This window comes from Vigna unguiculata, chromosome 5, assembly GCF_004118075.2.
Source record: "Vigna unguiculata cultivar IT97K-499-35 chromosome 5, ASM411807v1, whole genome shotgun sequence".
NCBI classification, from domain to species: Eukaryota; Viridiplantae; Streptophyta; class Magnoliopsida; order Fabales; family Fabaceae; genus Vigna; species Vigna unguiculata.
This window is the reverse complement of record NC_040283.1, coordinates 48,276,819-48,301,421: the sequence shown is the minus strand read 5'-3', so window position 1 is coordinate 48,301,421 and position 24,603 is coordinate 48,276,819. Positions and strand designations below refer to the sequence as shown.

At 30.1% G+C, this 24,603-nt stretch overlaps 4 protein-coding genes across 4 annotated transcripts; 3 read left to right on the top strand and 1 right to left on the bottom strand.

Annotated features, from left to right (window-relative positions):
* The first annotated feature begins 943 nt into the window (after window positions 1–943).
* Window positions 944–4,217, top strand: LOC114186075 (BRCA1-associated protein). Its single transcript, XM_028074089.1, has 12 exons — window positions 944–1,216; window positions 1,290–1,405; window positions 1,485–1,593; window positions 1,698–1,812; window positions 1,963–2,060; window positions 2,215–2,321; window positions 2,434–2,680; window positions 2,780–2,833; window positions 2,930–3,073; window positions 3,309–3,373; window positions 3,693–3,747; window positions 3,850–4,217. Exons 1-12 carry the CDS (start codon window positions 1,037–1,039, stop codon window positions 4,003–4,005), a joined length of 1,446 nt encoding a protein of 481 aa, XP_027929890.1. The 5' UTR covers window positions 944–1,036; the 3' UTR covers window positions 4,006–4,217.
* Window positions 4,218–4,292: 75 nt separating this feature from the next.
* LOC114186076 (transcription factor bHLH18-like) lies at window positions 4,293–6,206 on the bottom strand. The gene is made up of 4 exons (XM_028074090.1): window positions 6,003–6,206; window positions 5,379–5,810; window positions 4,598–4,957; window positions 4,293–4,512 (listed from the first exon to the last, which is right to left on the bottom strand). Exons 1-4 carry the CDS (start codon window positions 6,042–6,044, stop codon window positions 4,426–4,428), a joined length of 921 nt encoding a protein of 306 aa, XP_027929891.1. The 5' UTR covers window positions 6,045–6,206; the 3' UTR covers window positions 4,293–4,425.
* Window positions 6,207–14,879: 8,673 nt separating this feature from the next.
* LOC114183793 (transcription factor NAI1-like) lies at window positions 14,880–17,024 on the top strand. Its single transcript, XM_028070933.1, has 4 exons — window positions 14,880–15,032; window positions 15,108–15,533; window positions 16,292–16,642; window positions 16,728–17,024. The coding sequence occupies exons 1-4, from the start codon at window positions 14,904–14,906 to the stop codon at window positions 16,821–16,823; spliced, it is 1,002 nt and encodes a 333-aa protein (XP_027926734.1). The 5' UTR covers window positions 14,880–14,903; the 3' UTR covers window positions 16,824–17,024.
* Window positions 17,025–20,385: 3,361 nt separating this feature from the next.
* On the top strand, window positions 20,386–22,527 carry LOC114185588 (F-box/LRR-repeat protein 14). Its single transcript, XM_028073411.1, has 2 exons — window positions 20,386–20,543; window positions 20,911–22,527. Exon 2 carries the CDS (start codon window positions 20,914–20,916, stop codon window positions 22,315–22,317), a length of 1,404 nt encoding a protein of 467 aa, XP_027929212.1. The 5' UTR covers window positions 20,386–20,543; window positions 20,911–20,913; the 3' UTR covers window positions 22,318–22,527.
* The last annotated feature ends 2,076 nt before the right edge of the window (window positions 22,528–24,603 follow it).

Genomic DNA, 24,603 nt, shown 5'->3' with positions numbered 1-24,603 from the left:
TATTTTGATTGCAATTGCTTATTAAAATTATAGATAGAGTTTATAAATTTAAAATTTTTAAGATCTTGATGTCACTCACATATGTTGTCCTGTTTATTAATTACTCCGTAGATAAAGGAATAAAAGTTAATAATTAACGTACTCTGAGGTGCTAAATATATGTAATGAAGTATTTAAATAATTATATTAATTTAATTATAGAAAAAAATTCTTTTCAGATAATTTTCATTGATTTTAAACTAATAAAATGGAATTACTTATTTCGAATTTTAATAGTCACAACCTCACAGATTCAAGTGTCTGAAGAATAATTTAAAAAAAAAATATAATCTTCAAAATAACTTATAAAATACATTATAGTTTAAAAATAATATTTAAATTTAGATCATAAAAGTAAGTTTTAGTCTATCTTTCATAAAATTACAGTGACGCGATTCTTTTATATAACTAAAAAAATAAAAATTATTCAAGAGAGTACATTTTTTTTATTATGAAGTCCACTCTCCAACACGTTTTATTATTCTTTATATTTTCTTAAAATAATTATCTATTTTAATGAATTAAAAAATATCATCGATGGATACAAAAGAAAAATATATTTTGTCACCTTTATCAAATGAACACCCACTTAATAGTTCTATTTTAATAATATATAAAATGTATTAATCATTTAATTTAAAAATTAAAAATAGAATTAAAATGTTAATATAAATAATTCATTATCATAGATTGTAAAAATATCCTTGAAACTTGGTTTGAAGAAATCATCCAAATTCCTTTAGACAATCTTAATCCCTGCTTTGCTCAGACAAAAATTTTAGCATTATATTATTAATTCTTAAATTTACGAAAACAGATTTATTTTATTTTCTATAGATGAGTAAAGTAAAGTAATGGAAACGTTACAATATTAACAAGGAAGATTTGGAATTAGAGAAGAAATTGAGAAGTTTAGGTTAAAATAGAAAGGTAAGTTTAGCTTGAAAGTGAGTATTATGTGTAGGTGGGTGTGCCACGGTGCTGGTGTTGTAAAGCGATGTGGAGTTCAACTTCAAGCACAGCGATTGCAGCACCCTCCTCCGACGAGGATCCCACCCAATCCTCTTCGTCTTCATTCTCCACTTCTCTCTTCAATTTCTCTTCTGGAAACCCTACAATCGAAGAGACACGCGGCCTCATGCATCTCTTCCCCGACGACGTTCCTGCCACTCTTCCGGTATCCTTTTATTCGTCTTCTATTCCGTATCATCACATCTTCAATCGACCAATCAATTTCAATTTCCTGTTAGGTTGGACGCAAACCTCTTGTTTGCGTTGTCGGCGTCCCCAATCACATGACATATGCGGATTTCTGTCAGTTCTGTGGTTCCTTCATTCAGCACATGCTAGAGATGCGCATTGTTAGGTATGCAACTACATGCTATGCTCGCGATCACATCACAGGAATAACCTCATGTTCACGTTTTCTTTGTTTCTTTTTTCAGGATGGACGGTATGGAGGATCAGTACAGTGTCTTGATTCGCTTTGACCACCAAGACTCCACCGACAGCTTCTACAAGCACTACAATGGCCGCCGATTCTCCTCTCTCGAGGTTCCTTCCTTGTTTCTTATTTTAATTATTATCCATTTTTTTCAACTTTTTGCTCGTTTTATGACTGAATTGAATTTCCCTTGCTATTTATTAATTAATCGTAGGTTGAGTTTTGCCGAGTTCTTTTTACGTTAGACGTGCAGTACACTGGTTCCATTGAACATGCGCAGCCCTCAAATGCCAGTTCAACTGAACAGCCAACTTGTCCTGTTTGTCTTGGTACATATTACATCCCTTTTTCCTTGCCTTGCCTTGTCTACTGCTATTCAATTTTATCTTTTTTAGTCTTTCCCTTCCCTTTCATTTATATATTGCTCGTCACCAATGATGCATGGACTAAGTGTTCTAATTATTTATGATTTCTTGCAGAGCGATTGGATCAGGACACCAGTGGAATTCTTACAACCATATGCAACCATTCTTTCCATTGTTCTTGTATTTCAAAATGGGCAGATTCTTCTTGTCCTGTAAGTGGTTTCATTCAGTCTTTATATGCAAGATCGAACAATTCAAAATGAATTGTATGCTTTATAATTTATAGTAATAATTTCTTAACTGTTAATTTTTTTATCAGCCGATTAGTTAGTTGCGTGTTTACTGGTCTCCCACTTTTTATTTCAGGTATGCCGCTATTGCCAGCAGCAAGCTGAAAAATCGTTTTGTTTTGTCTGTCAAACCACTGAGAACCTGTGGATATGCGTTATATGTGGGTATGTTGGCTGCGGAAGGTGAGACTGACAGTTTTCTCGACCAATCCTTATTTTATGATATTTCTTTCTTTTTAATTTGTATTTGATTACAACAATATCTTCTGAAACTCCTAGGAAAATCTTGTTTCAGATACAAGGGAGGGCATGCTATAATACACTGGAAAGAGACGCAGCATTGCTATTCCCTAGAAGTGGAAACCAAACGTGTGTGGGATTATGTCGGAGACAACTATGTTCACAGACTTATTCAGTCCAAAACTGATGGGAAATTGGTTGAGCTGAACGCTCACTGTGCACACGCTGACAATGGATGCGGAAGTTGCAGCTGTGAAGACAATGCCATGAGTGAGGCTATACTTAATAGTAAAGTCGAAGCTGTAATGTTTTAAGACTAATTTATTAATTTTTTAGATTTATGTTCTTTTACAAGGAGTTTTAATTTTTCATACATTAAATAAATATCTTTTCTTTTACAGATTGTCAATGAGTACAATGAATTGCTTGCTACACAACTTGAAAACCAAAAAATTGTAAGTAGACTCTATTTGTCATTTGCTGTGAATCTGCTAATATCTCTAAACTTGTATGGATTAATCTTTTTCCGTCTTAAACTAAATTAAATGTAGTATTTTGAATCCTTATTACAAGAAGTAAAAGAAGAATCTGAAAGAAAAATTTCCAAAGCTGTTCAGAAGGCTATCAATCTTAAACAACAGAAGATTCAGTCCAAGATTGACAGATGTAAGAAAGAGAAGAAATTTCTGGATGATGTAAGTTGTAATCCAATCTTAGAAATTCTATTTTTGCAGAATTCGCAGCATTAGTTATATGTGTGTGTAGCATACTAATATATTGACATCCAAAACCATTTTACAGTGGTGTTTTTTTAATTGAAAAAAATTATTCTTGTCTTTCACTGAATGTCAAGTGCTGCCCTTTTTTCAGGATATAATGTTTCATATATATACATATTTACAAATGTTCATATTGTCTGTGTATCTGCAGCTTAATGAGAATCTTGTGAAAAATGAGGACATTTGGAAAGCAAAGATACTTGAGGTTGAAGAGAGGTATACTTTTATTCATTATTTCTCATTCATGATGGTGTTTTCTATTGAGTATGGTATGAAGGTGTCTTGTATCCGATTAAATCAAAGGTCTGCAGTTGCTGCTTTAATGTGCGTTTGTCATTTTAAGTGATGTTCGTATTCTCAGTTTTGTAATTCCATGGACTTTCATTTGTTGTACTAAGTAGTAGCAATTGATATGGATTTCCATTTCCTTAACTCAAGAAGTTGCAATTGCTATGGATTTCTAATTCTTGAACTCGAGTAATTGCAAATTTGGTCCAACGGTTTGTAAACTGACGTGTGAAGTACCTTTATTCAGGGAGAGAAAAAGTACCAGAATGATGGAGGATAGAGTAGCGGATCTGGAAAAGCAGGTGAGAGATACCGTTTTCCTAATTTCTCTTTTTTCTTACTGAATTCTAGTGTGCATTAAAAACTGATGGAACTAGAGTTTGATACAATTGTAATCTGTGTAGCTTGGAGATCTCATGGTTTGTCTTGAGGGGGGGAAGATGGTAGAAGAGTTACCCGTTTCAGATGATGAGATTAAAGAAGGGACTGTATTTCAAAAATCAAAGGAATCATCCTCAATTAGTGCTTCTCAGCAGGAAGGAGAGTACACGCATGCATAACAGGAGAATGAGTTATTTCATTGTTCCGAGTGACCCATTTCTTGTTTATATTTTCACAAAATTATAGAAATTACAGTTGTGCGTCGATCCTCGGTTAACATGTTTTCACTCCGTTTTTTTTCCTGTATGGAAAACGTGTATGTATCTGTTTAGACTTGTAAATATTGAGATTTCCACCTTTACTTTTTATTAGTTATAAATTACAGATTAAACGTGTATCCTCATATTGGTGATCTTGGATCTTCCAAGACTAACATACCATAATAAAGCAGGCGTGAGATATATAATTAATAGTTAACAGGACCAAACATAAATAAAATTTTATTGGCTCAACATAAAACAAAAGAAGCCATTGAATTAAAGTAAAACGGCTTCATAAGTTGTGATTCTGAAGTCCTTAAACTAAAATGAGTGGACTCGTCACTGTGACGCACATGACTTCATCATAGCCACTTGTCTCAGTTCTTTCACTAGATCCTTCACTACCATCTTGTATTCATCACCCATCTGCAATACAAATATGTTGCAGAAATCAAAATACACAAATTTGAACAACAAACTAATTACAAATATGTTGGTATTAATTAATTACCTGAGCAATGATGGTGATGTCAATGGTACTTCCAAGTGGCAAGACATTGCTAGTGGATATGAAGAGATGAAGACGCTCAAGCTGAGACAATATTTTGAGCAGAATACCCTTTTGTTTTCCACAGTGAATTTTGATCAACACTTGCTTCCCTAGGACTCTGGCTTCAACTTCAGCAGGAACTGCTTCATTGGACCCATACCATTCATCACTCTTTGTGTCATCAATGCAGAGATGAGATCTTGTTATGGTGATCGCTGATTCTGCACCGTTCTTCTGGATATCTTCTTCTAGCACTTCCACACGTTCTTGCAGTTGCTTCACGTAATTTATTGCTTCTCTTAGTACATGTGCCTTGTCCATCTACACACATTTTTAGCAGTTTTTAGCAAGTTTTCTACACCATCTTTACTCAGTAACTTGCTCTTAACTTTTAAAGTTGTTTAGGTTGATCAGGTGAATAGTTCTTCGTTTGAAGTGGTTACTGTGATCCACTAGCCACTCTTCTGTGTCCATGGTTTCACACCAGACATTGTTGTCTTGTGACACGACTACACGAACAGGTTACTATTCTTGCCTTTTCCTCACCAATAATCCTTCACCACTATTTCTTTGCAAAACTGTTTAATACTTAAAGTATATAGATTGTCGTATTATTACTTCTTTAATTATTATCAATATGATGGCTATAAGTTCTATAAAGATCAAATAATTTCTGCATAATAATTCTTAGTTTTTCTGCCAATTAATAATATGAGTATTCGTTTATGAAAGATAAAGGTACCTTCTTCAAGCCAGGGATAGTGGAAGCAAGTGCTATGAATTTTCTGGTGAGTTCCTGTCTCCTCTTTCTCTCTGACATGATGTGATCCATTGATTCAGAAGCGCTTCGAGTTTTCTTGGTTCCCTGGTTGGTCCTTGCTGAGGACAAAGGCAAGTTGTGGGAGACATCTTTCCAAGCAGACAGAGGATGAGGATCAGCGGATTTGTCAAAAGACAGAACATAGGTGGTCGGAGATGTGGTTGGCTTGTTCTTATTTTCACCACAAAGATTCATCATGGATGAATTGGTGTTCTTCATCATCAACTTATCAGCACCACCAAAAGTATTAAGATCTGGACCCTCTTGCGGCTGCTGCAGAATATCTCTTAAAAACTCTTCATCAATGGGGTTCGTCTGGCACAAACATTCATTCAACACCTCATCCTCCATTTCCTACGAATCGATCCAACAATTTTCAGAAACAATAATTGATCAAGTTACACTACGACTTATATATATGCATTAATACCATTGATTTGTGCATATATATATATATATATATATATATATATATATATATATATATATATATTTACATGTGTATATGTCATATCATGCAATTACTATATTGCAATTAGTTATTACCATATGGGAAGAAGAGCACTTCCCCCACTGGTTTTCCTCCATTATTTGGATACGGAAGAAGGTGATGGGGACCTATACGTGTGACTTTTCTGGTCCAAGAAGAAGATGCATGAGGAAAAAAGGGGCTCTCCTCATCAATAAATAATAACCAAGTGCATCCATGAAAGAAGCAAAATAATGTATGAGAAAAGAAATTACTCCTTCTATCATTTATGACACGTTACTCGATAATTTTTATTAACAGAAAAAATTGAATTTACGATCTCTCCCTTCTCTTTTGTCTAATCAGTAAATCGTATTGTTTATTTATATGACAAGACAAGACAAGACAGATATTTACTGTATCTACTAGATAGAGGCTTTTTTTTTCTTCTGTCTGCATTATGTTAGGTTTTTGAGGGATGATGACTCTGTGGTGTGTAACTTACGATAAACAGTTCTTAAAACTTGAACTTATATTGAAAGAAAGATGTGTACATTATACATAGTTATCAAGGTTACAAGAAGAACAACATGCACGCAACTATATGAGTAGTGTCTGATTAATGAATTAGTTACAATAAACCTTATATCCCTCATGAGATTACTGCATGAACAACATAATTAGAAAAAAAAAAAAGTTTGGTGTATCTTAAAACATGTTGAAACTGAAATGATTGAGGCAACGCGTGATGTTGTTGTTGTCGTCGTTAATGAATAGTAAGAAATCTATCGTATTTGGTTGTCAGGAATAAAGTCACTGCCGATTTCAACATAAGTTTGTGGAGTGTGGCCCTGTCTTGTAACAGCTGTTTCGATTGCAACCCTTAACATTCTCTTCTTTAAAGAGAAAAAAAATTGCAATCAAGTTTTTTTACATTTTTAAAATTTGGTTCACCTGGTTCTTAAAACTGTGATACGTAATTTGTAGTATTTTTTATATGATTTATTAAAGAGAAAAATATTAAAAAAATGTATTTATATATTAGTCCTTTGGTTAAATGACAAAGATTGAAATGGGTGCAGACAATGACAGTTCCCAGGACCCATCCCATGATTGAGGGTGGCTTCTCTTCTTTGAATTGGTTTCACTTACAATTCCGATAAAATCACACTGCGAAATTGTACGAAACTCATTTTTACACGAAAATTCTCTTTTTTATTATCTTTCTGAATAATTCCATCACCAGTTATTTTACTGTGCAACTCCACTACAAGAAATTTTGTATTTTGCTAGAGAAATTAGCTAGGAAAATTTTTTATAGCTAATTCCTCACTAATTTGCGAGGAAATAGCGAAAAAATAAAATTATAGCTGATTCGTAGCAAATTAGCTACAGATTTACCAAAACATATATTTGTAGTTAATTTTTTACTAATTTGCGAGAAAATAACGAAGGAATAAAATTGTAGCTAATTCATAGCAAAATAGCTACAAATTTATCATAACATATATTTGTAACTAATACCTAGCTAATTTGCGAGAAAATAACGAAGAAAAAAATTTGTAACTTGTTCGTAGCAAAATAGCTACAAATTTACCATAATATATATTTGAGCTATTCCTTCTCAATTAAAATTATATTAAATTCAAAAATAAAAACAATTTTTAATTTAAATATATATTTTTTTAAAATTTAAATATTTTAAAATTACTATTAATTTAAATATTTAAATTATTATTTTTAAATATAATTGTATATATTAAAATATAAAATATCAATATCAATAAATAAATTATAATATATTTTTTATTTAAATTTGGCAATTTAGGAATTTTATTTTTATTTTTTAATCAGTAAAGTAAAATATTATTAGTTACCTTTGTAACTATCTTTTAAACACTGAAATATTATAAATTTAAAAGAAATAATTATTATTTTTAATAATTTTTAATTTAAACATCAACTTTTTAAAATTTAAACATGTTAAAATTATTGTTAATTTAAATATTCTAAAATTATTGTTAATTTAAATATTCTAAAATTAATTTTAATTTAAATATTTAAAATTATTATTTTAAAATATAATTGTATATATTGAAATATAAAATATCAATAAATATACAGCAATATAACAAAGGTTTTAATTAAAAATAAGCAATAATATATATAAACATTAATTTTAATAAAAGAATTATAAGTTTAAGAAAAATAATTTTATAAAATTATTAAAATTTTGCTATTTTTTTATTTAGATTTGGCTATTTAGGAAAAATATATTAATTAGTTCACTAAAAAATCCTAGAAAAAAAATTATGCTGGATCATTAAACACTTTGCGAGGGAAAAAATATGTTTCCTTTCGTCTTTGTACACGATCTCAACATTTATTTCGTTACTATTCAGTCTTCTTCTAGTCTTCCTCTTTATCAACGGTTTCCTCTTTCTCCATTGTTAAGCTTTGCTCTAAATTTAATAGTCTCTTTCATTCTCCATCCTTTATTGTGCTTTTGGAATCTTAACCTCTCACGTTGTGTTGCTTTTGAAATGCTACATTCGTCGGCGTTGGTTTTCTTCTCTTCCTGTCACAGTCGTTCACCATTGAGAAGCCTCCACACCACACGCCGCTGCTGTGCGGAGGAGGTGCCGCCCCAACGTAACCATCGATTCCTCGTCCACCGGTATTTCCCCAACTTGGCAGCGCACGAAGGCTTCACACTCCAATTTCTATCTGTTTTCTTTTTCTTCCTTTTCCCAATTTCCGCGATTTCAAACCAATCCTCATCCTTAGGTCAGTTTCCATTACATTAGTTTCTTTCGTCATGTTGATTTCTCCGTTTGCTTTTTCCCTATTTCTTCTTTAATGTTTGCATGTTGTAGTGCTTTACTTTCATTTCATTATTACCAAAACTAACCCTAAACAGAAATAGCTCCTCAACAGAACTTCTTCATGCTTTTCTTCTTCTCTTAAAAGGTTTACTTTGTTGTTATAGGATGTAAACTTGTATTTTTGTAACTTTAATTTATTTGATGATTGATGGGATGAATATCACTATCCTGGCTTTGGTTTGTAAGTTTAGCATCAGATGCAAATAATTTAGCACCACAATTCTGTTTAATCATTATTTCTTTAATGACATTTTAGGTGGCTCATTAGTGTTTTAGCTTTACAATTTTAAAAAATATTTAGTTGGAGGTTGCAAAGCTTCACAAATCATGGGGTTGGTGGAAGGGAATAAAATGGATAGGTGCTCATCAATTATCAACCTGGTTATCCAATATCTAGGCAAAAGGTGCTCATCAATTATCTTTTGTTCTTCTATTTGTATATAGCTCTGATCTTTTACATATTTATGAAGGGATGTGCATATTCTGGTAAGGCGTTTTTGTGCACTAAGCTCACATGTTTAGTTTATGAATTGTTACATGTTTTTTCATTAATGAATTCTCTCAACTCAACTTAACTATCAACGATGAAGTCTTTTTATAATTGGGATATTTGAGCTTATCTTCAACGAAAGAGTCATTTCAGTTCATCTTGCTGGTTAACTAACATGATTTGTGACTGATAATGAATTAGAATATTGAACTCTTATTGGTTAGAAAGTTATGACTTCTAATTATATATCGTGCTCATCTTTTTAATCTTCGTTTGAGAAAATGATAGCAGAAATGTTATGTCAAGTCCTTACTGTGATTCAGGTATCATTCAATTTGGTAGAGCAAATTAATATGTCATTGAATTTTTTTTATCATTATATATAGAAATGGATGCTTGGTATTAATTAATTTGCATGTATACTTCTTTTTAATGTGTATTTTCATGCTAATAATTTTTACTTTATGTCCTGCTCATGTTGGCTGCTTCAGATTTGAACTTTTGCATTGTTTACTTGACAGCCAGAGTTTCATAGTATTGAAACTGCTTTTGTTGCTGCAATGCACGCATGCCTCTCAGCCAAAAATACAAGCACTGTTGAATCTGGTTTTTCTAATGCTTTATTCATTTATTACATTATTCTTGCTATTTTTTTATTATTTGTTAATGGAATGTAAGATCACGTTTTTAATCATTATTCATAAATGATAATGGATTGATTTTGGACTTGTTATCCTGTAAATTCGTAATTAATTGTCATCATTATGGAAATATTTAAATGGTATGATTAAATATTTAAGGAACTCGTTGGTAACATGACAGTGTGACCCACTTAAAATTTATTAAACTAAAAATAGATGATTAAAACTTATATATATTACTTGACAACTCTTTTTAGACAACTTTTTAATAAATAAAAAATAACGTATTAATTTATTTAATTAAATAAATTATTGAATATCTTATCACTATTGAAATTAAATAACTACTTTTAAAATAACATATATACAATTTTTAAAATTATATACATTTTAGATAACATTATTGTATTATTTTTAATTAATTACTCATAAAATAACAAAATAACTTATTCTTTAATAAAATAAGAATATGAATATAGATAGGTGTATATAATTGTGATAAATTAGACTAGCGAAAACAAAATTGTGAGGAATTAGCTACGGATTAGTAAGAATAAAGTTGCGAGAGATTAGCTACGAATTAGCGAGAACAAAGTTGCGAGAGATTAGCTACGGTTTAGTGAGAACAAAGTTGCGAGAGATTAGCTACAGATTAGCGAGAACAAAGTTGCAAGAGATTAGCTACGGATTAGCGAGAACAAAGTTGCGAAGAATTAGCTACGGACGAGAACAAAGTTGCGAGAGATTAGCTACGGATTAACAAGAACAAAGTTGCGAAAAATTAGCTACGGATTAACGAAAACAAAGTTGCGAAAAATTAGCTACGGATTAGAACAAAGTTGCGAGAGATTAGCTACGGATTAGCGAGAGAATTTGCTACAGAATAGCGATGAAATATATCTCTCTCTAATTAGCTACCTGGATTTAGCTACGAAATATTCTCTAGCAATTTTGTAGTTAATCTGTAGCAAAACTGATTAGCGAGGGATTAGCTACGAAATAGCTACGAAATTTTCTGTAACTAATATGTAATTTTTTTGTAGTGCTCTAACATAAGTAAAAATGAATTTGTTTTCCTATCTAATTCTCATCCCTGTTTTCTAATATTCTTCTAAATGGCCAAATATAAAATATTATTCAAGTTTTTTTTCAAGTAAATGAAGTATTATTTTAAAAATATTTTTCACTAAAAAAAATTAAATTAGAATAATTGAGGATATGAGTTGGAGACATGAAGTTTAAAGAAGAGGTTTTAAAAGGAGAAATTGAGAGATTCGTTTTTTTCCCAATTAATTCCCTTGTATAATTTCTTAGATTATGCCAATTACAATTCCTCCATCACCATCTTAATCTCATAAATTTTCCAATAAGTTTATAATTTATTATATGTTTTTTTTTGTTTCTTAAATTTTGACTACGATTGTCGTACCTTAAGCGAATAATACAATATCACATATTGATAAACTATTATAGAACTTCGGTCTCAAACAAATCTTAGCCAAAAAAATAAAAAATAAAAATAAACTCAGTCAATATATAGGGAAAGTACGTCAACAATATGTACACATAAAAAACAGTAAACTATATGTTGATCTTATATGAGAAAGTGTAAAAAAATTTGATAAATTTTTTCAATGGCAATATCTTTTGACAATTTTTACTTACAAACATATATTGATAACTATCTTTTAAAAATAAATACTATATTAAGATCAAAATAATAAATATAAATACAATTTTAAAATAAAATAGCAATATTCAAAGTTGTATTATAGTGTGATATTCAAAAGAAAAAATAGAATAAGGTTTTAGAAGAGAAACATAAATACATTGAACATAGATTGTGTGTGTAAAATATATGAAAGATGTGTAAAGAAATTGTGCTTATGGGTGGTTGTTGGTGAAGTGAAGAGTAGGACACATGAATGGATAAATGAGTGGTCGTTGTGGTTGTAGCTTCTGATGAGAACACAACAGAGCAGAAAACTGTACCATAAAATGAGGAATCAAACAGTACACAACATGCATTTGATAAATTTTTTATTTAGTTATATACAAATGTTATACCAAATTTTTTTTTATATTACACTAATTTATTAATTATTTGAAATAGAGATATTAAAATTGGATTTAAACTGAGTCAACTTGATTTATCATGAGGTGGGTTGGATTGAAAAATTTTCAATTTTTTGGAATGTTGGTTGAAATGAGTTTGATTGACTTAACCAATGGATTAAACAAATTTGAGTCGAGTTGAAGGTGGATTGATCCTAAATTCACTAACAACAATACTTTATTGGTATTTTTACAATTTTTTATTAAAAGTTTTCACTACTTCTAATTATGTAGGTTTATTATTTGATCTTTTTAAGTATTGGAATTGATCAATAATATTTGAATAGTTTAGATATTTAATTTATTTGTCTGTTAAGTTATATATGTTAATGCTTTAATTTTTAACTACAATTTTTATAATAATATTTGAATAACTAGATAAACACTTTGGTTCCACTACTATAAACAACGTTGATCGAGTCAATTCACTTTTGTTGTAATACAATCAAAATATAAAATAAATTATAAAAACAAAACATTTATAAGTGAATCAGCTCATTAATCCACCATTTATATGTATAAAACTTTAAAAAATAGACACATCAATTGTTGTATAACATCATTCATCATCTTAATATTACATTAGTTGGGTGAGTTCCTCTTGATTGAGCAACTTCATTTATATTTACAACATGTCATTTGTTTCACTTGACTCAGAACACCGACGTCATCTATGGGGACGAAAACTCTCCTAGCTTCCGATTGAGAGTTTGTTCTGGTATATCCAATAGTCTCACATCGCTTAAGAATTGAGGCGAGCAGGTTAAATACTCCTTAAACTCCCTAAGACCTCTTTTAAAGACAAAACATGACAAAGTTTTAGGCTCCATAATGGACAATGCCTCGAATGTAATTATTGACTCTAGCGATGACAAAAGTTATTAACTCTTTTAAGGACAAAACATGACAAAGTTTCAAGCTTCAAAATGGATAACAGTCGATTAGGTATTTGTTCTAATATATCCAATAGTCTCACATTGTTTAGGAGTCAAGATTGGTTTAAATACCACTTTCTCTTTCAACATCATCATCCGATACATCTTTTAAGAAAAAAAACCGTAAAAAAACTTCATACTTAAAAGTGGACATATTGACAGACTTGGAATCAGAAGAATATTTATTTTTGTTTGAGCGAAATTCAACACGAGAGCACTATCCTTCCATAACTCTGGCGACCCCATGATCATCTCGTCACTTGAAGACTATGACTGCGTTCTGATATGGTGCGGGAAGCTTTAGCCTCACATGTGTTGTTAGATGATTTCTTGGCCCAACAAAAACATCGTTTTCTATTCTCATTAACCAATCTATTCCTCTTTCTGGTTGGGCTATGTCACGCCCTCTCAACAATACTTTGGTATCCACGTCGATTCATTTTTACTTTCTGTACCTCCAATTCAACTATTGTTCCACCCTTTATCTCACTAAAATTTATAAATTTATTACACTTATGAATCGAACCACGTAAGATTTCTAACTTTCTCTATATTCACTTTATTATATTTTTAGAACTATAAGTAGATGTTATTAAAAAACTATATTTAAGTATAGAACTAAAAATAATTGCTTAAACAGACTATTGTAACTATGTTTGTAAATTTCACTCTTAATATGAATAACTTATGATATAAGATTGAATTTTTTTGGGGAATCATAATGGCAGAGTTTATCAATTTTTAATGTTTTGGAATTGTTTAAGTTATCTTAAAAATAGCTTCAAATTGCAATTAACCTCTTTAAAGTTAAATGATTGTATGCTGTTTATATAATTTTAGTAAATATAAGTTATAATATATGTACTATAATTCTAATAGTAATACAAATACAGAAAAATATATAATTCTAATACAATCACCCATCTTACCTCGTATAGAAAGTCACGGTTCAAGAAAGCTTAATATACTATTTACAAATATTTTATTAATGCCATATTTTGATATATTAAATATGGTGTATGTGTGGTTGTTATGGATTTCTCACTTTTTAGTTGTTCCACATGCTTGATTAATGGAATAATTAAGAAAAAAACAGATTTCACCAAAACCGAGGAAATAATTAGGGCTCTAATCAATATGAAAAGCAGATAATGCAATTCAAAAAGTGAACATATCCTTATATATATAATTTTAAATAGTAAAAACCTTATACCAGCTAAAAATATAATTAAAATACATTTTGATACGATAACCTCATTTTACAAACTATTCTTATAAAATATAGAGTAATCTCGCTTTACAAACAAATTATAAAAATTAAATTAAATATGCATATATTACTAAAAAATTTTATATTATAGGAGATTTTTTTTGTAAATTTATTAAAAGATTTACAAAAAAAAAACTTTTCTCTACCGTTTTTTCTATGAATTTTAATTGACAAATAATTTTTCGTGAGTAATTATTTTTTACAAAATTATAAAATTTAAAAATATTTTTTACAAAATTTGTTACGAAAAATGTTTTATACAAAATATTTTATAAAAAAACTATTAGTAATTTTCCGTAATTGATTTTTTATAATAAAATTTATAAATATTTTCTAAAAATAAATTTTAAAACAAAATTGTCAGAAGTTTTTTTAATAGTGAAGTTCAATGTATTTATACGTGTCAAGGGGAAGCGCAACACCCATAAATTATATTATTTATTGCGTTCACTCCTCCGATCCAATCCCAGGCCTTTCTTTTCACACCCCACCGTCCACTATCTACATCACTTTAGTGAAACGTTTTTTTGACAAAAAATATTGTAAAATCATGAACTTAAGAACTTACGATTATTAAATATTAAATGCATAGCATTAATTGAGCATAGGTGTGTGTAGTATATAGAAGCTGAAAAGTAATGAATGTTATTTAAATGGGGTATTAGTTTGAAAGTCACTGAGGCACCTGGACTCAACTCTTGCGGAAAATCATCAGAGAACGCACTTTACTCTCCGATGGAGCAAGCATGGCAGAATTGGTCTCATCAAATGGTAACATCAGAAACACAAGGTACCATGTTATGTTATCGTTGTCGTAACATGTTTGAAATGATTGTTTTGTCGTAGGAAATGGACGATGATGATGATAGGCACGAGGATCTGATGTTAGAAGAGTGCCACACAGAAGAGGAGGAGTTCCTGAGAGAGATTCTTGGTGAACCAAGTTTTTGTTCTGAAAGTGAAACTCATCACCACAACTCCACAACAATGGCACCTTCCAAAAGGTCTTCTTCTTCTCCCAGAACATATATTTTGTCTTTCGATAGCTCTACCATTATACCTGCTACCACCCCTCAACCACCGTCTTCTTCCCCTCTCTCCGGCAAAAAACGCCGCCAAAATCTCAACTCAGAACAACCAAAACCCAAGTCCACAACCCAAAAGAGGGGAAGAAACGGTTCCGTGGACCACATCATGGCCGAAAGAAAAAGGAGACAGGAACTCACAGAAAGGTTCATCGCACTTTCAGCCACCATCCCTGGTCTCAAGAAGGTACCTTGTCTCTTTCTCTAACCCCACATTTCTCTCCCAATTTACTCTATGCACTGTTCTAACTTTTTCTTTCCATTTTTAAATATATATATTATATTATTATTACTCCTCTCTCTGGGTATCTATCTATCATATCAGTGCCTGTTCAACTTTTTTAATTTATATTTCAACTTGGTACTCAATGGAGAAAATTTGTCAACTTTCGCGTCTCGGTAATCAAAGAATACTGGAATCCTATGTACAGATCAGAGTATATTCCTATACTCCCTTTATAATTCTTTTTTTCTTCCTGGATTAGGTTTTCAGAGACACCATTATTCGTTCCGTACTTGATATATCGTTTTTTTATTAAAACTTAATCTTGATCTTCACTAGCGTCGACGATCTCCGTGCTGTGCTGTAGCCTGTAGCATGAAGACCGGTCTTCACATTTTCGAGACAAAAACAAGTTTTTTTTTTTTTGTATTGTATTATAATCTTAAAAAGTACAGTAGTAATGAGAGCATCACATTGTGACACATGGTAGATACCTGGAACACAGCGCATCAATGCACTCTGTATCGAACAAACCTTCATTTTAGAATGTGTTTGGTTGAGATGATCGGAGACGATTTCAGGTTAAATTTTTATGAAAAACCAACTTGCCCATTGGTTTTTGGCCACTAAAAGACCCTGATTTACACAGCAAAATGTCATCTTTTTCATTTGAAAACTTTTCTTTCAGTGCATAACTATCTAAGCAACATGATATTTCACAGACGGACAAGAGTTCGATTCTGGGCGAAGCGATTAATTACGTGAAAGAACTTAAAGAACGTGTGACGGAGCTTGAAGAGAGAAACAAGAGAGGGAAAGAATCGGTGATGATCCAGAAGAAGAGTGATGTGTGTGACTCGAGTGAAACAGATTCGAAGGATTGGTGTAGAATGCTCCCTGATATCGAAGCGAGAGTGATGGAGAATGAGGTGCTGATTGAGATTCATTGCGAGAAGGAAGAAGGGGTTGAACTCAAATTATTGGACCACCTTGAAAATCTTCATCTCTGTGTCACCGCCACCAGCGTGTTGCCCTTTGGGAATTCAACTCTTGGCATTACCATTATCGCTCAGGTACTTTCATCGAACAGTTCACGTTCAAGTAAATCTTTGAATAACTATTCTACTGCGTGATCAGTGTTTGCGTTCATGGTTGCAGATGGGTGACGCATACAAGATGACAGTGAAAGATGTAGTGAAAAATCTGAGGAAAGTGCTGATGAATCACATGAACATCCATGGCGATCCGTACTAGTGTATCAAACAGTTTGTTTGGGAATTACTCACTTGGTCTTTTTATTTTCCATGGTTCGATCTTGTATCAACTTTGAAATTTTAAATTTCAGAGATTCCATTTCGTGTTCTTGTTTATAACAAAAAAACGAAAGCTTCACTGGAAAGTGTTTCTGATAAACACATGTGCTTCTTTTCTTTTAATAATTGTATTTGAGTGGTAGATCCATTAAATGATTTAATTAACCAATGCTTTATATATATATATATATATATATATATATATATATATATATATATATATATATATATATATATATATATATATATATATATAAAGTTTTGCTTTTATTTAAAATAATTTACTAAAAGTATAATCACCTTTTCGAAACCTTTTGAATATATACGTGGAGTGCTTATGTATGACGAAATAAATGAGAATAGAAAACGTGTATACTAAAAGTAAATATCATAATTTTAGTAGCAAAATCATTTTGTATACTATTTTTAATTTAAATTCCATACATGATCATTACAAATTAAAATTGTGTGGATAGTTAAATAAAATAAACTGTGAAATTGTGTGGATTGTAATTTTTAAAGTAATATGTTGCATCACTTGTTTATCTTCTTGAATAAAATGATAAAATCTGAATTTAATTAAAATTTACTAAAAACAAATGTTATGATTTAAATTGTTTCTTTCATAGTGAACTCTCCATTTTGAGTTGATTGTAACAGTTCATAGAAAGTCATATTCAGAAATAGATAACTATCTAACTAACTTTCGAAAAAACAATTAAAGAGATGAATAAATAAAATTTTATAGTAAAAAATGAAAAAAAATATAAATAATATATAATATATAATAATGAAAAAGAAGACAAAGGAACTAATAAAAAACAAAGGATTCCATTATCATACTTTCTTAAAGCATAAGAAAATTTATCGTATTATTCAGAAATGTAATATTAGAGTTCTCAAATAATTCACAATATTTATGTTATGAGACAAATAAACTCTAATCATTGGAACATTGATTCTGATGATAATAATGAAGAAGAAAAGAGTGAGACAAGATTGTTAACTTTACTTTTTCTCAAATTTCAACTCATAGACGTCTCGAAATTGATAACCATATTCGTAAATTGATGAAATTATTTTAGCAGGATTATTATGCATAACTACCATTTTGATAGAGTATGAAATAAATATTTTATATTATATATATATATATATATATATATATATATATATATTGATAACAAAATCATAATTTTAGGTCATTGAATATTAAGTATTAAGTCCGAACTTTTTATTTAAATTAAATAATGTAATACTTAAATCATTAAATATGTAGTGCGATGTCATGTTATATGGGAATTTTTTAAAATTATTAAAAGTAACAATTAAAAGATGTAATAATAAGCTGCAAGATAAGAAAAAATTTAATGATAAATCTTCGATGAAAGTCCTACGTATAAATTTTATTATTTTACAAAATTTTACACTAAAGTAGAACATAACATTTCTATTTTAAATAATGATAAGATTATAAATATTTTCAAATGATAAAAAAATATTACATTTCAAATTTGTTTTTACTAGACCTACAAAAATTTACTTTAACATATAAAAATTTATATTTTACGTTGTATAACAAAATCTATTTGAAAAATAGCATGAAATCTCCGAATACAAATTTGGACTAATTTTTTCCATAAATATTATCTTAAATAATTAGGTAAAAAATTATGTATAATTATTTGTCAATATTCTATTTTAATATTCAAGTGGAGCAACTTTTTTAATTAAAATAATTCATATCCACACCTAACGCATACACATTTGTCCTAAGGTTTGGCTTTATACTTTCTATTTGATTTTGATATAATGGAACTTGTTTGGCATGATTAACTGCATGGGTGTAGGTTATTATTATTATTATTATTATTATTATTATTATTATTTATATATATATATATATATATATATATATATATATATATATATAAATATAAAGTTCACTATACATTAATGTAAAATCATAAGGTCTTGTACTTAAAACTACGTGTTTGTTTGAACACTAAAGGTAGATATTATGTGATGAGTATAATAACAATTTTAGTTTGAATCAAGTTTGGTTTTTATGCAAGAATTAAAGTGGAGTCTTAAAAGAGTATTAGAATTTTTTTAATTAAAAATAAAATTACGGTATTGAATAATTCAGTAGATATTAAACTTGTTAACATGATTATCCGAAAATATCAATCGTTCATTTGTTATACTATTTCATATAATACTTATGCAAACTGAAAATAAAATACATTAGTACATTCAAATCAAACTTAATAAATTTAAATAAAAATAAAAATATAATATTTTTTTAACATATTATAGTACCTAGATAATTATAACACTTGGAGTAATTTGACATGTCCCACGTCACACAAAAACATGAAAACAAACGTGATTCACATTAACTTGCTAAAATCCAAACGCCGAATGCGCGTGTCGCAGCAGAACAAGTTCTATGATTACTAACTAATAATTGTTAAATAAATGTGGTAAAAGTGATTCAAGCTTTATTTGGAAATATTTTACTTCTATTATTACACAAATTATCATCAATTTTTTAAATTTTCTAATATTATGACTCTGAAATATAATTCATCATTAACTATTAAATTAAAATATAAAGAGTAGAATTAAAAAAATACTTTAAAATAAGTTTTTCACTCCTAATTTGTACTGATATCTTTAATTAATACATTTAAGAGGAGAAAATATATTTAAACGTTTAAGATATTAATTTGTCATAATCCTAATAAAAGAGAAGAAAATAAACAAAAAAAACTTAAAGTTATAAAATCAGTATGAAAACATATTGAGTAGTATCCGAATTCGAACACATTTAAGTAGAAACTTAAAAAAACGAAAAAAAAATCTATACTACGATCTAAATTTGAACGCATTTAAGAGGTCAAACCAAAGGTGAACCCACTCATCTTATTTCTTCTTTTAAGTAATTGATTTTTTTTTCTACACATATTTATTATGGTGATTTCTTTGTTAAGTCATATTTGTTCCCTACCCTATTTATTATGGGATAGTAGATATGAAACTCAACTACTATTTATTAACGTCTCTTAGACAAGGTAGATATTTTCAACTAACACATTTAAACACATTGTCGAATATTCGATTATTTATCATGCTTTGTTTCATTTAGTGATGTATTGTGCATAATACATTCAATTTATCACTCCTCCAAAAATCATCTTGTATTCAATTCTCCGTGTCATTCTTCATGCACTCCATTGAATTTTCCATGTCAATTCACACATAAATATTTTGAAAAAGAAATATATATTACATAATGATACATTTTATTAATTAGTACGTATAAAATATACACTTTTACTTATAATCAAATATTACGTAAGAAGGCGGATTTAATAATTCTGTGGAAATTAAAATTGTTAAGTTAATGTTTAGATAAGTTGAAACATCATTGGGCTTTTAATGGTTTGAGTTGGGCTTAAAAGAAAAAGCCCAATGGAGGAAGTATTTGTTTTGGGGCCTGAGAAAGGAAATATCAAGAGAAGAGGTTGTAAGAAAAATATCTAATGCAAATCCTGTTTCAAATGATGATTGATATTTAGATTCATATGCAAACAAATCTTGTTTGGTCGGTTATTTGGTCTGATCTGGTCTGGGACATTCACGTCGTGAAGAACAGGTAGGCAAAGGATCCATTACTTCCTTTTTCATGTTATCTCAAACTTTATTTTTCACTTCATTCTCCTACCATTCAATCAATCACCCTATTGGGTTTTGGGTTATGCATAATTTCCAATTCTTTCTCCAATTCCCAGTTCAATTCATTACAGAACGAATCAATCCTTGACCCCTTTTAAATTTCGCCCAGATCTAACCATTTTTGTAATCGTGTTTCTTCTCGTGTCAAAGGGATAGTCGACAGAGCAACATACACGCGTGATGTGTATCCTATGTTGGAATTTTCGAATTTTAATTGTTGGGCATTGGTATAAATGAGTATGGGATGAAAATTTGACCTTGTTGCGATAAATTGTTTATTTTTGCAGTGGATGGATATCATACCAGAGCACATAGTATGGGAGATATTGAGTAGAATGAAGAAAACAAATGACAGAAACGCTGTTTCTCTTGTTTGTAAGCGTCTTTTTTACTTGGACAATGCACAGAGGCAATGCATAAAGGTTGGGTGTGGTATGGATCCTGCAGATGAAGCTTTAACGTGTCTGTGCATAAGGTTTCAGAACTTGTCCAAGGTGGAGATTACATACTCTGGATGGATGTCCAAACTGGGAAAACAATTAGATGATAAGGGTCTTCTGATTCTTGCAAAACACTGTCCTCTGCTCAGTGATCTCTCCCTCAGCTACTGCACATTCATCACTGATGTTGGTCTCCGTTACTTGGCTTCATCTTCCAAGCTCTCATCTCTGAGGTTGAATTTCACTCCAAGGATCACTGGCTGTGGCATTCTCTCTCTTGTTGTGGGTTGCAAGAACCTCTCAAGGCTTCACCTTATAAGATGTCTCAATGTGAGTAGTGTGGAGTGGCTTGAATACCTTGGCAAGCTTGGAACATTGGAGGATCTCTCCATCAAGAATTGCCGGGCCATTGGTGAAGGGGACTTGATTAAGCTTGGACATGGTTGGCAGAAACTCAGAAGGTTGCAGTTTGAAGTGGATGCTAATTACCGATACATGAAGGTCTATGATCGGTTGTCTGTGGATAGGTGGCAAAAACAGCATGTGCCTTGTGAGAATATGCTTGAACTTAGCTTGGTGAATTGCATCATCAGCCCTGGGAGAGGACTGGCTTGCGTGTTGACAAAGTGCAAGAACTTGCAGAAAATTCATCTGGACATGTGTGTTGGTGTGAGAGACTTTGACATCATTTGTTTGTCCGAAAGATCAAGTGACCTTAAATCGGTTTCATTTAGAGTTCCATCGGATTTTTCGCTTCCCTCATTGGTGAACAATCCATTGAGATTGACAGATGAGAGTCTGAAAGCCTTGGCTCAAAACTGCTCCAAGCTTGAATCAGTGAGGATATCTTTTTCTGATGGGGAGTTTCCTTCATCATCCTCGTTCACATTGAGTGGAATACTATGTTTGATTAATAAATGTCCTGTTCGACAGCTTGCACTAGATCATGTTTATTCCTTCAATGATGTTGGAATGGAAGCCCTTTGCGCTGCAGAATATCTTGAAACTCTTGAACTTGTAAGGTGCCAAGAAATCAGTGATGAAGGACTACAGCTTGTGAGCCAGTTTCCCAGATTGTGCATTTTGCGGTTAAGCAAATGTTTGGGGATCTCTGATGATGGATTAAAGCCACTTATTGGATCTTTGAAGTTGGATTTCTTGGCCATCGAAGATTGTCCTCAAATTTCTGAAAGGGGTGTTCAAGGTGCTGCAAAGTCTGTGTCTTTCAGACAAGACTTATCATGGATGTACTGAAGCTGTTGAGGTTTAAGGAATCTTAGCTATCTTCAATGCTACTCTATACCTATGTGTCGTGTATCAAAATCATAGTGTCACACATATATAAGATTATTCTGTTGTATTTATTTTGTACAGGAATTGATCAAATAGTATTTCCTGCAGTATATGGTTTATATCATGTAAGCAATACTTCCTACATTTATGAAATTGGATTTTTTTTGTAAACGGAAAGTGTTGCTTCAATGTTCTCAAGTGAATGCAGAAAAGTTCATCATAAAAGTAGTTTTTACTTAACTATGTTACAATTTGATTCTTTCTGAACCAGGTCTGTCTTGTGGCTGATGCACCCTGTAGCCAAACCCAACTGAGGCAATTAGCTATAAATGTGTCTTTCCATTCTCTTTTCTGGAATAACTATGATGTGTTGGGCCCCTCACTCTTTCAATGGTGTTCAAGTTTTCATTCTTTGAATCAAAACAATAAAAATATCACAAAGCATTAATTCATATTATTGTTAATGATGGTTTAAGTTTTGGGTTTATGACGGTTAAAGATTTGATTTTAAAATTGAGTTTCTTATGCCATTTATAGTAATTATATTTCTGATATATTTATATATGAATCCAATCTTTGTATGCAACAAAAAAAAAAGAGAATGGAACTGAGTAGAAACTCAAGAAAAACATGATACAAAGAATATTGAAAAGAAGGTCATTATTTAGACAGGTTTCACAGTTCCCAAGTTCTGTTCCGGTTTAACGGCACTAGAATAGGAAGTTGATAAAGATATAGCATACTTTATTAACCTATTGTTCAACTTAAATTTTACCAACTTTCCTTTTTACTTAAGTTAGTTTTAAATTTTAAAAAAAAAATTCTAATTTCTTGTTCTTGAAATGAATATGATGAGAAACCCAACCAAACTGTTTCTAAGTTAATTAAAGAAAAATAGATTGAGACATTTGGAATTTGTGAAAAAATGTGATAGATTATAACTTGCACTCACAGTTTGAGAGGATTATCTATGATAAGATTGTTATGAGTTATTAACTTATGAATCTTATATTTAGGAATTTTATTCTGATATTACACCTTTTTCTTAATTTACTTTTACAGCCTTATACCTAGTTTCACTTTTTAATAATTTTACATAAATTTATTTATTTGTATCAATAATTTTCGTACTCCAACTATACTATTTTAAGTAAAATTGGTAAATGTGTTATAATAAGTAAATAAAAATATTATTGTTCACAAACACTGCTCTTGAGTGTTTATTTCAAAGTTGAGTAGTTGAACAAACTGAATGAATGTTTCTCTCATCTCAAGCTTTATGCTTTTTCACCATTTCATGAAATTGATTTTTAATTGTTAAGAAAATTTTATTTGTACAAGCAACTTTTGCATGAGAATATAACTCTCTGTGGTCCAATGCAATAGAATTCGGTATTTTTTTTTTTGGAAAATTATTAGAAACCACACGAAATTGTTGATTCAATGGTTAAAAATTCTAAAATTTCTGGATAGAGCAGCGCAGTACAAATACCAAAATTTACAATATTTTCAGGAATATTCAAATCTTGTCATCTAATGCAGCAAACTAATAAACACTTGATTTTTCATTTTTTTTATCCGGTTCTATAAATAACAGTGTTCCAAAAGTTGCCATTGCTCATTATTAATTTTTTAAAATTGTGAAAATTTTAATTGGATTGAAGACGAATGTATAATTGAATATAGATAAACGATTAAAAATGAAAAGATATGTCAGTTGATGAAACAGAAGAGAGAGTGAGTTGATTATTTGTTTATTGATATGTCTAAATCTTTTCATTATTTTATAAATATTTTTTCTTTTGTTTAAGTTTTGAACTTTGATTGAATAAGTAATGGCACTAATCATAAACTTAATTAATTTTAATCACCGAACTTTACTCACTAATGGCACTACTTTAATAATTAAATCAAACTACAAGAATAATTTAGTCAAAATTTTATTCCTATTATTAAATTATACACAAACATTTAAAAAACAAAATACTGTATTAAAGGATGTAGAATCTATTCTACTAAAATAACGACAATTTAGTTTTTTTGTTTAAATATATTCACTAAAATAATACTAAATTAAATGTTACTATATAAAGAAGCCTTGTTAAAGTGGTTTTAATAATTGATTAAATAATACTTATAATAAAACTATAATTCAATTAACATTTTAATAATATAGTATTCTACTTTTAATGACACTTTAATTAAAAACGAAATATATAATAAAACTTAGTTAATTCTATGTTTTAG

Excerpts from the sequence above, each read along its gene's own strand:
- LOC114186075 (XM_028074089.1), top strand. The coding sequence starts at position 1,037 with ATGTGGAGTTCAACTTCAAGCACAGCGATTGCAGCACCCTCCTCCGAC. Across the intron at positions 1,217-1,289 it reads ACGTTCCTGCCACTCTTCCG|GTTGGACGCAAACCTCTTGT; the intron begins GTATCCTTTTAT and ends ATTTCCTGTTAG. Across the intron at positions 1,594-1,697 it reads GCCGATTCTCCTCTCTCGAG|GTTGAGTTTTGCCGAGTTCT; the intron begins GTTCCTTCCTTG and ends AATTAATCGTAG.
- LOC114186076 (XM_028074090.1), bottom strand. The coding sequence starts at position 6,044 with ATGGAGGAAAACCAGTGGGGGAAGTGCTCTTCTTCCCATATG. Across the intron at positions 5,811-6,002 it reads AGTGCTCTTCTTCCCATATG|GAAATGGAGGATGAGGTGTT; the intron begins GTAATAACTAAT and ends ATCGATTCGTAG. Across the intron at positions 4,958-5,378 it reads CTATCCCTGGCTTGAAGAAG|ATGGACAAGGCACATGTACT; the intron begins GTACCTTTATCT and ends AAATGTGTGTAG.
- LOC114183793 (XM_028070933.1), top strand. The coding sequence starts at position 14,904 with ATGTTATTTAAATGGGGTATTAGTTTGAAAGTCACTGAGGCACCTGGA. Across the intron at positions 15,033-15,107 it reads AGAATTGGTCTCATCAAATG|GAAATGGACGATGATGATGA; the intron begins GTAACATCAGAA and ends GTTTTGTCGTAG. Across the intron at positions 15,534-16,291 it reads CCATCCCTGGTCTCAAGAAG|ACGGACAAGAGTTCGATTCT; the intron begins GTACCTTGTCTC and ends GATATTTCACAG.
- LOC114185588 (XM_028073411.1), top strand. The coding sequence starts at position 20,914 with ATGGATATCATACCAGAGCACATAGTATGGGAGATATTGAGTAGAATG.